This window comes from Ochotona curzoniae, unplaced genomic scaffold, assembly GCF_017591425.1.
Source record: "Ochotona curzoniae isolate NIBS_2020 unplaced genomic scaffold, NIBS_Ocur_1.0 contig_2456, whole genome shotgun sequence".
Taxonomy (NCBI): domain Eukaryota; kingdom Metazoa; phylum Chordata; class Mammalia; order Lagomorpha; family Ochotonidae; genus Ochotona; species Ochotona curzoniae.
In genome coordinates this window covers 636,228-648,443 of record NW_024465463.1, presented here as the reverse complement: position 1 = coordinate 648,443, position 12,216 = coordinate 636,228, and the positions used below count along the sequence as shown (strand labels likewise).

Below are 12,216 nucleotides of genomic sequence, written 5' to 3'. Positions count from 1 at the left end.
AACACATTTCGAAGGGCATGACAGCAGTGGAGGGGTGTGTGCGTGTGTGTGTGTGTGTGTGTGTGTGTGTGTGTGTGTGTCCCCACAGTCCCTGGACGCTTTGTGTGTGCGTCCCTGCAGCCCCTAGACACTGTGTGCGTGTGTGTCCCTGCAGCCCTCGCCCTGCCCCCCCCCCCCGGGTCTGCCCGTCTGCCGAGGCCTGGATTCCAGGATGCTGTGGACCTCAGGGGCGCCAAGGAGCGGGAATGGGCTCTGTTTGCATGCTGCTGGAAGCTTTCAGGAAGGAACTAGAAGTGGCAGGAGGGCTGGGTGGCTGCTCTCACACCTCCCTGGGCGGGGGGCCGTGTGGCTCAGCTGAGGGCCTCGGGGACACACAAGTGGCTGGGGTTGGGGGGTGGTTCTGAGGGGTGCTGGGATGGGGCTTCAGAGAGAGAGGCCTGGCCCCTCTCACAAGCTCTCCCCGCCCCTCCCTTCCTCCTGCCTCGCAGGCGCGCCGGCCGAGCCATGCAGTCCTTCCGAGAGAGGTGTGGTTTCCATGGCAAGCAGCAGAGCTACCAGCAGCCCTCGCCGGAGACATCGCGTCTGGAGAATTACCGGCAGCCGAGCCAGGCCAGCCTGAGCTGTGACCGGCAGCGGCTGCTGGCCAAGGACTATTACAGCCCGCAGCCCTACCCGGCCTATGAGGCAGGCGCCTCTGGCAGCTCAGCAGCTGCTGCCGACAAGTACCACCGGGCCGGCAAGGCGCTGCCCTCGCCGCAGCAAGGCCTGCAGGGGAGGCCAGCCTTCGCGGGCTATGGTGTCCAGGACAGCGGCCCTTATCCGGCTCGCTACTCGGGCGAGGAAGGCCTGCAGGCCTGGGGTGCCCCACAGCCCCCTCCGCCGCCACCCCCACCCCCTCCCCCACCTCCATCACAGCCACAGCCACCGCCCCCGCCACCACAGCCCCAGCCCCAGCCCCTGCCAGGCGGGGTAGGCAAGTACGAGGAAAACCTGATGAAAAAGACGCCAGGGGTGCCCCCTGGCCGGCAGTATCCAGAGCAGGGCTCCCAGCTGCCGTTTCAGACACACTCCCTGCACGTGCCGCCACCTCCGCCGCAGCCCCCTCAGCCCCTGGCCTACCCCAAGCTCCAAAGACAGAAACTGCAGAGTGACCTGGCCTCCGCCCTGCCCTTCTCCCAGGGCGCCCACTTCCCCCAGCACACCCAGTCCTTCCCCGCAGCCGCTGGCGCCCACTCCTACAAGAGCTGCACAGCGCCCTCCGCACAGCCCCACGACAGAGCGCTGACCACCAGCACCAGCCTCGCGCCGGGCCAGCGCGTCCAGAACCTGCACGCCTACCCGTCGGGCCGCCTGGGCTACGAGCAGCAGCCTGCGCCGCAGCCGCAGCCGCAGCAGCCACAGCAGCAACAGCAACCGCAGCAGCAGCCACCGCCACCGCCGAGCCGGCACCACGGCCAGGAGAGCCTCCACTACCAACACCTCGCCAAGTACCCACACTACGGGCAGCAAGGCCAGGGCTACTGCCAGGCCGAAGCGGCCGTCAGGACCCCCGAGCAGTATTACCAGAACTTCAGCCCCAGCTCCGGCCACTCGCCCGCCCGCTCCGTGGGCCGCTCTCCCTCCTACAGCTCCACGCCCTCGCCGCTCATGCCCAACCTGGAGACCTTCCCTTACGGCCAGCAGCCTCTCGCCGCGGCTGCCACCGGCACCTTCCCCCCGGGACTCGCCGACCACAGCCACTTCATGCCCCTGCTCAACCCCTCGCCCACGGACGCAGGGGGCTCCATGGACCCCCAGGGAGGCAACTGCAAGGTGCTGCCGAAGGACAAGGTGCCCGAGGCACTGCTGTCCGACCTCAGCCTGCAGAGCCTCACGGCGCTGACGTCTCAAGTAGAGAACATCTCCAACACGGTGCAGCAACTGCTTCTGTCCAAAGCCGCCCTGCCGCACAAAAAGCCAGCCAAGAGCCTGGCATCCAGGACCCCCGAGCAGTACAAGAGCCAGCACTGCAGCCCCGAGGGCAGTGGCTACTCGGCTGAGCCGGCGGGCACGCCGCAGTCGGCCCATGCCGAGCCGCAGGATGCCGACTACCTGAGCGGCTCCGAGGAGGCCCTGGAACGTGGCGGCTTCCTCTACTGCAGCCAGGCCCGAGGCAGCCCAGCCCGGGGCAGCGGCAGCGGCGGCGGCGGCGGCTCGTCCAAGGCCAAACCCGAGTCGGTGTCCACCTGCTCCGTGACCTCGCCCGATGACATGTCCACCAAATCCGATGACTCCTTCCAGAGCCTGCACAGCACCCTGCCCCTCGACAGCTTCTCCAAGTTCGTGGCTGGCGAGCGGGATTGCCCGAGGCTGCTGCTGAGCGCGCTGGCCCAGGAGGACCTGACCTCCGAAATCCTGGGACTGCAGGAGGCCATGGGGGAGAAAGCCGACAAGGCTTGGCCCGAGGGCCCGGGCCTGGCCAAGGATGCTGGCAAGCCACCACCGCCGCCCCCGCCGCCCTTCTCACTGGGGAACCACAGCGCCTGCCTGGACCCCGTGGCCAGGAACACCTGGGCCCGGGCAGGGGAGCCTGAGGCTCTGGCTGACGCTCTGCAGCTGGACAAAGGCGGGGGCAGCGCCAAGGACTTCAGCCCCGGTCTGTTCGATGACCCCTCCTCCGCGGCCTTTGTGGCCCCTGAGTGTAAGAAACATACCAGTTCCCTGTCCTTTGGTGCCAAGCCCGCGCTCGGGGCTGTTGCCACTGCTGGGCCAGACCCAACCGTGGCGGCGGCAGCAGCTTTCGACTGCTTCCCGGATACCCCAGCCACTGTGGCCAGCTCGGCCGATGGCGCCAACCCCTTCGCCTGGCCGGAGGAGAACCTGGGTGATGCGTGTCCCCGCTGGGGACTGCACCCCGGGGAGCTCACCAAGGGCCTGGAACAGGCTGGTAAGGCTGCGGAAGGGGTCGGCAAAGGGGATGCCCATGAGGTCGCCGCCGCTGCCGCTGCCTGCCTGGCCTTCCAGGACGAGGAGCCCCCGGGGGAGAAGGCAGCTGTGTTGCCCGGGGACTTCAAGCAGGAGGAGGCTGGCGGCGGCGGCGGCAGCAGCGGGGTGAAGGAGGAGGCCGGCGGGCTGCTGGAATGCCCCGACGTGGGCAAGGACGCACGGTGGCTAGAAGACAGCCGGCACTGTTGCTCGGCTGCCGACTTCGGGGACCTGCCGCTGCTGCCACCTGCAGCCAGGAAGGAAGACCTGGAGGCTGAGGAGGAGTACTCCTCCCTGTGCCAGCTGCTGGGCAGCCCCGGGCAGCGGCCCAGCCTGCAGGACCCGCTGTCACCCAAGGGCCCGCTGCTGTGTACCAAGGAGGAGGTGGAGGAGGTACTGGAGGCCAAGGCGGGCTGGGGCTCCCCGTGCCACCTGTCGGGGGACTCGGTCATCCTGCTGGGCCCCACCGTGGGCACCGAGTCCAAGGTGCAGAGCTGGTTCGAGTCCTCCCTGTCCCACATGAAGCCGGGGGAGGAGGCGCCTGACGGCGGCGGGGAGCGGGCGCCTGGGGAGTCGGCCGACCCGGTGCTGGCCCAGAAGCCCAGCAAGCCGGCCGTGCCCGAGGCACCCATTGCTGCCAAGAAGGAGCCGGTGCCCAGGGGCAAGAGCCTGCGGAGCCGGCGGGTGCAGCGGGGGCTGCCGGAGGCCGAGGACTCCCCTTGCCGGGCCCCCGCGCTGCCCAAAGACCTGCTCATCCCGGATTCGTGCACAGGGCCCCCGCAGGCGCAGATGGAGGGCGTCGGGGCCCCCGGGCGGGGGGCCTCAGAGGGTCTCCCCAGGATGTGTACGCGCTCGCTCACGGCCCTGAGCGAGCCTCGCATGCCCGTCCCCCCGGGCCTGACCACCACCCCGGCGCCCCCGGACAAGCTAGGGGGCAAGCAGCGGGCTGCCTTCAAGTCGGGCAAGCGGGTGGGGAAACCCTCGCCCAAGGCTGCGTCCAGCCCCAGCAACCCAGCCGCCCTGCCGGTGGCCTCAGACAGCAGCCCCGTGGGCTCCAAGACCAAGGAGACAGACTCCCCCGGCGGCGCGGGCAAGGACCAGCGCTCCATGATCCTCCGGTCCCGCAACAAAGCCCCGCACCAGAACGCCAAGCGGCGGCGGCGGCCCTCGGAGAGCCGGCTGCCCAACAGCCGCGCGGCCAAAAAGCTGCTGGCCAACAGCCACCTGCCGGCCGCCAACACCAACGCCACGTTCAAGGCGTCCGAGGGACCCCCACCGAAGGAGGGGCGGGTGGGCCCACGAGCCAGGGTGCCCAAGCCCGGGGCGGGCGGCAAGCTGCCCGAGCGGCCGGTGCACGCGCTCAAGCGCAAGTCGGCCTTCATGGCCCCGGTGCCCGCCAAGAAGCGCGGCCTGGTTTTGCGCAGCGGGAGCGACGGGAAGGACGAGCCGCCCGAGGACGCCCCCGCTCTGTTCAAGAGGGTCACCCTGTCCCCCAAGAAGGCCAAGCTGGCCAAGGGCAGCGGCGAGCCCGCCGCCAAGCCCCTCGCCGTCGAGGCGGGCACCGGGGGCGGCGGTGACGCGTGCCTCAAGCTGGCCCCCCGGGGGGCCTTCCCGGGAGCCATGAAGACCAAGGTGTTGCCGCCGCGGAAAGGCCGGGGCCTCAAGCTGGAAGCCATTGTGCAGAAGATCACATCGCCCAGCCTCAAGAAGTTTGCCTGCAAGACGCCAGGGGTCCCCGGGGACCCCGGCAGCCCGGGCCTGCCCGAGAAGGACCGTGCTGCCCTCAGGGGGGCTGGGGGCAGCCCCCCGGGCGCGGAAGCAGGGCTCCCGGTGGCCGCGGGTCCTGGGGGGCAGAAGCTCCTGGCCGTGGCCGAGCTTCCCTGTGGGAATCCGGCCAGCCGCTCCTTCAAAGGCAAACCGGGGACCGGAAAGAAGCTGCCCTCCTCGGGGGACCCTTCCACCTTCCCCGAAGCCACCACGCAGCCCTCCTCGGGGGCGCCCAAGAAAAGAAGCCGCAAAGGCAGGGCCGGGGCGCTGGGCCCCTGCAGAGGCCCCCTGGACAAGCGGCCCTATGCGGGGCCTGCGCTGCACCTGGCGTCCCGAGACCGGGCCGGCGGTGGCAGCGGTGGCAGTGGTGGCACAGCCGGCGGAGGCAGCGATGACAGCTCCGGGGCGGGAGGCAAGAAGCCGAAGATGGAGGAGGAGCTGGGCCCGGCCCCCCAGCCCCACGAGGGCCGGCCCTGCCAGCCCCAGACCAGGGCTCAGAAACAGCCAGGCCAAACTGCCGCCGGGGGTCCCGGCTACGGTGGCAGCTACTCCAAGCGCAAGCGGCTCCCCCGGGGCCGGGCCAAGAACGCAGCATCCTCCCCCTGCAAGGGTCGGGCCAAGCGGCGGCGGCAGCAGCAGCAGATGCTGCCCCTGGATCCCGCTGAGCCTGAAATCCGCCTCAAATACGTTTCCTCCTGCAGGCGGCTGCGGGCCGACAGCCGGACCCCGGCCTTCTCGCCCTTCGTGCGGGTAGAGAAGCGTGATGCCTTCACCACCGTGTGCACGGTCGTCAACTGCCCCGGGGATGAGCCCCGCAGGCAGCCTTCCTCCTCCTCTGCCTCCTCCTCCTCGGACGCGGCCTCGCTGCCCGGGGGCTCCGTCCCGCAGCCGAGACCCTCCCTGCCGCTCTCCTCCACCATGCACTTGGGGCCTGTGGTGTCCAAGGCCTTGAACGCCCCTTGCCTTGTCTGCTGTCTTTGCCAAAACCCGGCCAACTTCAAGGACCTCGGGGACCTCTGTGGGCCCTACTACCCGGAACACTGCCTCCCCAAAAAGAAGCCAAAACTCAGAGAGCAGGTGCGGCCCGAGGACGCCTGCAAGGAGGCCTCCCCACCCCTCGAGAGAACATTCAAGGGCCTCGAGTGTGGGGCGGCGGCGGCGGCTGCTGTGGCCCCCACTGCTGCTGCTGCCGCCGCCGCCGGGAAGCCCCCTAGGCCTGACGGCCCCGTGGACCCCAGCAAGCAGGGCTCGCTGCGCACCAGCGCCCGCGGCCTGTCTCGGCGGCTGCAGAGCTGCTACTGCTGCTACGGGCAGGGGGACGGGGGCGAGGAGGTGCCCCCCAACGACAAGAGCCGGAAGCACGAGTGCGGCAAGCAGGCGCCCGCAGAGCCCGGTGGGGACACGCAGGAACACTGGGTGCACGAGGCCTGCGCCGTGTGGACCAGCGGGGTCTACCTGGTGGCCGGCAAGCTCTTTGGGCTGCAAGAGGCCATGAAGGTGGCCGCGGACATGGTAAGAGGAGGAGGCCGGCCCAGCCAGGGTGGGGGACGCAGGCTGCAGGGGCTGGGAGGGGCCTTGTGCCTCTCTCCAAGACAGTGGTGTGTAGGCTGGACAATGCACATTGTCACAGAGCTGTGTGTAGGTGGGGAAACTGAGGCACATTACAGGCTGAAGTGGGGGCAGCGTACTTGCCCACTGGATCCCAGGAGGCTTCCTGCCCCAAAGCCCCATGTCCAGCCAGCACCCTCTCCTCCCTCAGTCCCAGCACCTGCCAGCTCCTGCCCATCCAAGCAGCCCCTCTGTGCCCCCACCTCCGCTCCCACTGGCTGCCATGCCCATCCAAGCACCCCCTCTGTGCCCCCACCTCCGCTCCCACTGGCTGCCATGCCCATCCAAGCACCCCCTCTGTGCCCCCACCTCCGCTCCCCACTGGCTGCCATGCCCATCCAAGCACCCCCTCTGTGCCCCCATCTCCGCTCCCACTGGCTGCCATGCCCATCCAAGCACCCCCTCTGTGCCCGCATCTCCGCTCCCACTGGCTGCCATGCCCTTCCAAGCACCCCCTCTGTGCCCCCATCTCCGCTCCCCACTGGCTGCCAGGGTCTTGGGGCTGGCAGTAGGCAGGGTGGCCTGGAACAGCCCCCTCCCTGCCCTCTTGAGTTGCTGTGCCAGCAAGGGGCTGTGAGCAAGTAACCCCGGGCAGCCCAAGGCTCACCAGGTGACCTTCAACCCCACGTCCCTCAGGTGTGGCCGCCACTGTCCCCTTCCCCTTATGGCGCTGTCATGGGATGAGCGAGTCAAGGGTCACCTGCCCGTCATCTCCCTGTGGCTGCTGCTTTCTGAGGCCCCCTGCCGCAGCCCCTCCCCGCTGCTGTGGACCTAGGCTGTGCTGCTGTTAGCAACAGCGTCTTCCTGCACACCCTGCCACGGGCCCCTCCTCCACTGCCCCCAGACCCCTGTGCCCTGTGGCTGACTTCCCACGACGTGTGGCTGGCCACGCCAGGGGCTTGGGCTCCCGAGTGTGAACCTGCCCTGCCCGGCCCCTCCCACTTGCCTCTGCGTGGACACTGCTCCTGCCATTATCTGGGGCAGCCCCACTCCGGGGCGCCGCCACGTGGGGACTGCACACCCTCCACCCCTGCCCTGCCTCTCTCCTCTGCCCTTCCCAGTGACTCTCCCACCTCCTCCAGTTCACCATGGCTGCCTCATTCCCAGCCATCTGGACAAAGAGGCCTCTGTCGCTGCCTCAGCCCTCCTCAGCCCCACTACACTGCTCCACGCTGCAGCTCCTGGGTCCTGGTGCCCCCCCCACACACACACCCCTAGCACCTTCTCAGCAGGTGCAGGGACTGGCAGCAGGGTCCCCTGCACTGGCCAGGTGCAGGCAGGAAGGGGCGGACAACAAGGATGATGGACCAAGCCCCCTCCACTGCCATCTGTCATAGCTCATCGGAGAGGACCCAGGCCTCTTCCAGCCCTGGAAGCTACCGCAGCTGCTCTGGGCCCCAAGGTGGCACGCACACTCGGGCAGGGGTGTGCTGGCTGCTGACGTAGTCCCCCTAGGTGGTCCTGGTGCAGGGCCTGTCCTCAATTGCAGAGGACAGTGAGGTGACTGGAGCTCATGACAAGCACAGGGCTGTCTTCTATGGAACACTCTGGAAAGACCAGCAGGCCTGGGGGCTCCTAGGCAGGGGAGGGGACACTGGCTCGTAGTGCGAGGATAACCCCCAGCTGCCCTCTGACCTTGGGATGCACAGCACGTGGGGCCCCAGAGACCCCGGCAAGCCCCAGGAGGGCACGCACGCCCCTGCTGACTGGGTCCCGGAAGCCGAGTGCACAGTGCGTGTGGTCCCTGAGGCTTTTGTCCGCTGAGACCCTTCCTGTGCGGGAAGTTGCCCCTGCCCCCCCCCCGCCCCCCAGCCGAGGATGCCTTGTGGTGTTGGGGGTTGGGGCTGGTGTTGAGCCCAGAGGGTTTGGGAGGGTACCCCTGCCCTGCCCCACTGCTGGTCCTGGACACCAGAGGGCACCCTCCTGGCCCTTGCCCTTTCAGCCAGGACGTAGTCAAGCCTGTCCCAGGTGCTGCCCTGGGCTGCTGCCAGCTCACTGTGTTGCCCTAGGGGGTGGCGCTGCTCCTTGCTGTCCCCTGACGACTCCCTCGACTGCAGTGTTTTAAAGACTTAATAAAATGAAAAGCAGGGATTGGTATGGTGGTGTATCAGAATAGTCTCCCACCTGTAGTGCTGGCATCCCAGCCCATTTCCCATCCAGTGGAGGGTGGTCCCAAGTGCTCGGGACCCTGCACCCACATGGGAGACCTGGAAGAAGCTCCTGGCTCCTGGCTAAGGGCTGGCTCAGCTCCAGTCATTGTACCTGTTTGGGGCGTAGACCAGTAATTGGAAGAGCTGTCTTTTTGCGTAACTCTGCCTTTCAAGTAAAAATAAATATATAGTTTTAAAAGATTTATTTTTATTGGAAAGGCAGATATACAGAAAGGAGAGACAGAGAGGAAGATCTTCCATCCGATGATTCACTCCCCAGGCAGCCACAACAGCTGGAGCTGAGCCAATCCGAAGCCAGGAGCCTCTTCCAGGTCTCCCATGCAGGTGCAGGGTCCCAAAGCTTTGGGCTGTGCTCGACTGCTTTCCCAGGCCACAGGCAGGGAGCTGGATGGGAAGCGGGGCTGCCGGGATTAGAACCAGTGCCCATATGGGATCCCAGGTGCGCAAGGCAAGGACCTTAACCACCACGCCATCACGCCGGGCCCAAAATAAATATTTTTTAAAAGTTTGTATTTTTAAAAATTTGAGGAAGATCCTCCATCAGTTGGTTCACTCCCTAAATGACTTACGATTGCAGCTGGACCAGTCCAGAGCCAGGAGCCTCCTCCAGCTCTCCCATGCAGGTGCAGGGTCCCAAGGCTTTGGGCCATCCTTGACTGCTTTCCCAGGCCACAAGCAGGGAGCTGGATGCGAAGCGGAGTGGCCAGGATATGCCAGCACCATAGTCTGGCTTACCTCTCTACACCAGCACGCTGGCCCCTCTGCTGGGCATTGCCATCCGTCCCTGAGCAGCCCCACCCCTGGCTCGCAGGGGGCATGGCGGGGGGCCACATCTGCACTAGCTCAGAGCCCCCCCCGGGTCTGATTCCGTTTGCTCCTGCTGGAGGGCATAGCAGGGGAGAGGCCTCAGTGTGGCCTCCGCACAGGGGCTGCAGGGCAGGGGGTGTGGGGGGCCTGACAGTGCAGCTGCCTATCTTTGTGTCCCCCTCAGAGCTGCTCCAGCTGCCAGGAGGTCGGGGCCACCCTCGGGTGCTGCCACGAAGGCTGCACGCACAGTTACCACTACCCGTGTGCCAGCGATGCGGGTAAGAGCCACTGGGCCCCTCGTCCCCCTCTCTGCCGCATCCCGGGCTGGGCGGGGTCGGGCAGGGCATGCGATGAGCTGCGGGAGAGGCGCAGTTGGGCACAGGCTGAGCAGATGTGCAGGGACCACCTGTTCCTGTGTGAGCCGCACAAATCTGGGCAACTTTTACAGAAAAGACAGATCTTCCATCTGCTGGTTTGGTTCCCCAGGTGGACACAATGGCGGGGGCTGGCGGAAGCCAGGAACCTTACCCGGCTGCCCACGTGGGTACAGAGGCCCAATCGCTTGGGTCATCCTCCACCGCCTTTCCAGGTGCAGAAGCAGAGAGGGGGGTTAGAAGTGGAGCAGCCAGGGCACGAAGCAGTAGTTGTCTGAGCTGGGAGGCAAGCCAGGAAGGCTTGCAGGAGATGGTGATCCTGAGCCGGACACCCCACACAGCAGAATGGTCAGACAGTGCCGGTCAGGCCTTGTACAGCAGGACCCCGGAGACCTTCCAGGCATTTCCTCACGCCCGGGGGTCCCATGCACAGGAGAGACAGGGGGCTGCGGGCTGGAGGGCTGGCTGCCAAGCCTCCTAAGGGCGCAGGCCAAGCTCACTTCCCACCTAGGGTGGGTGTGTGGGTGGGGTACCAGCTGCTGTTCCTGCCCCGCCAGCAGGCTCAGCAGGGGCCCCGGGTTGGACAGCTGCTGCCCTCAGCAGGTGGGTACCAGTGAGCTGGAGCCAGCTGGCAAGAGCTGTGCCCCTCTCCCCCAGGGCCAAGCGAATGGGGAGGTGGTGGGGCCTGCAGCAGAGATGCTCTGATCTGCCCATGCCCGGTTCACCCCGTTCTCTGCACCCCTGCTGGGCTGCACAGATGCCAGCATGGCTGTGCCACAGGCCTCCTGGGACACATGAGGGATGCCCAGGGCCTGGCCAGGTCACAGGGGGAGACAGAGGAACGGCCGTAGCTGTTGCCCACCACTTGCTGAGCCCCCGCAGGAAGCCGCTCACCATCCTGGCCCTAACCTGGTCCCTGTTTCTTTTTGCTCCCAGGTTGCTTATTCATGGAAGAGAATTTTTCTTTGAAATGTCCCAAACATAAGGTAAGTGACCGCCAGTGGGCCTTGGAGGCAGGGGGCGGGGGCGGGCAGCTTGGGGAGGAGCCTGGTCCACATGCAGTGGTGGTAGGACCTCCTGAGACGGGGGACAGGCAAAGACCCGTAATGGAGAGGATCCAACGGGCTGGGCTGGGGTCGGGGTGGTGCATGTCGGGGCGGGGTGCCCCCCCCCCCAGAGGGCCCTTGCTGACTGGCAGTGGGCTCCTCCTCTCTGCAGACACTGCCGTTGTAACCCACCGCCCACCGGCTGGAGACAGAGCCCGTCGCTGCTGAGGGTGGGGGCCACCCCGAGCACCCCGCGCGCCCCGCGCCAGCTCCCGGCGCAGTGCAGTTCTAGAACCGGTCCTGGATCCAGCTGCCAAGAACCAAGACCTGGTGCCCCCCCAATCCCGAGCAACCCTCGCCAGCCTCCGTGCCCAGGCGCTCCCGGGGCCAGGCCTCCCCTGCCCGGGCTGTGGGCTCTCAGGCGCGGGGCTGTGACCAGCAGAGGCTTCGCCCCCACCCCACCCCGCTGCGGAAGTGGCCGCGACGTGGAGGACACTCGGTCCACGGGTGCCGCCGACCTCCCCCAGCGCACCCTTAGGTCTCGGGACGTGGGAGTGCATCATCCTCCTTGCCACCCAGAAGAGGCCGCGGACTGCCCCCCACCCCACTCCGAGTGGAGAGGGTGCCTCAGGGGGCCAGGCCGGTGGGCGAAGAGCTCCGTGCTGGTGGGCCGGGGGCGTGGGCAGCAAGCAGGCTCCCTCGGGCTTGTGTCCGTCACCTCTGCAGACCCTGCCTGCCATTTCTTTGCAGCGCAGAAGGAGAGGCGAGGCTGCGGAGCTCGCCCCCCCCCCCCGTGACGCACCTGTCGTGTCTCCAAGGGCCCCACAGCGTCCGCTCCGTGTCCTGGCAGGGACAGCGCCAGATCCGTGTACAAAACCTGTGTACCCCCCCTCTCTGTGTCACATAGAATGTATATATGTTGGGAACCATGCTCGCTTCTCAGCGCACGGGCCCCCTGCCTGCCGGGTAGGGGGCCGGGGGGCGAGCACCAAGCCCCTTCCCCAGCACCCGCTGCCAGAGCCGGACCAGCCCGTCCGCCAAGTCCGCCCGTGTCCTCTGCTCTGTCCACGCCGCCCCAGGCCGGGCCGCTCTCGCAAGTCTTCTGTACATATGACTGTAAAATGGCAAACGTGTGTATTATATCTGGCCTCGTTATATAGTGTATATATATGTATACATATACATATATATAATATATATGAAGACTGTAAATGCCCGACCTAGTGTTCTTATTAGTATATTGCTTCACACTGAAGATTGTGTGTATTGAGCTGTTTCTAAAAGATGTTTATTTTCCTTAAGAGTAAAAAAAAAAAAAAAAAACCAGTCATTGCATTCAGAAAAAAAAAAAAAAGTCAATAAAGATACGACGATTGTTTTGGAAGCGCGTGCAGCCTCTGCGTTCTGGGGCGTGGGCGGGGCGGGGCGTGGGCAGGCCGGTTGCCATGGGAGCAGGACGCCCGTGGCCTCGCGCTGCCC

The 12,216-nt window shown here is 66.5% G+C and overlaps 1 protein-coding gene across 1 annotated transcript; it reads left to right on the top strand.

The window, feature by feature from the left end:
- Nucleotides 1-446: 446 nt before the first annotated feature.
- On the top strand, nt 447-11,548 carry RAI1 (retinoic acid induced 1). The gene is made up of 4 exons (XM_040974526.1): nt 447-6,243; nt 9,502-9,595; nt 10,628-10,677; nt 10,910-11,548. The coding sequence occupies exons 1-4, from the start codon at nt 505-507 to the stop codon at nt 10,922-10,924; spliced, it is 5,898 nt and encodes a 1,965-aa protein (XP_040830460.1). The 5' UTR covers nt 447-504; the 3' UTR covers nt 10,925-11,548.
- Nucleotides 11,549-12,216: the final 668 nt, after the last annotated feature.

Coding starts and splice junctions, on each gene's coding strand:
- RAI1 (XM_040974526.1), top strand. CDS start 505: ATGCAGTCCTTCCGAGAGAGGTGTGGTTTCCATGGCAAGCAGCAGAGC. Junction 6,244..9,501: donor TGAAGGTGGCCGCGGACATG/GTAAGAGGAGGA, acceptor TGTCCCCCTCAG/AGCTGCTCCAGCTGCCAGGA. Junction 9,596..10,627: donor CCCGTGTGCCAGCGATGCGG/GTAAGAGCCACT, acceptor TTTTGCTCCCAG/GTTGCTTATTCATGGAAGAG.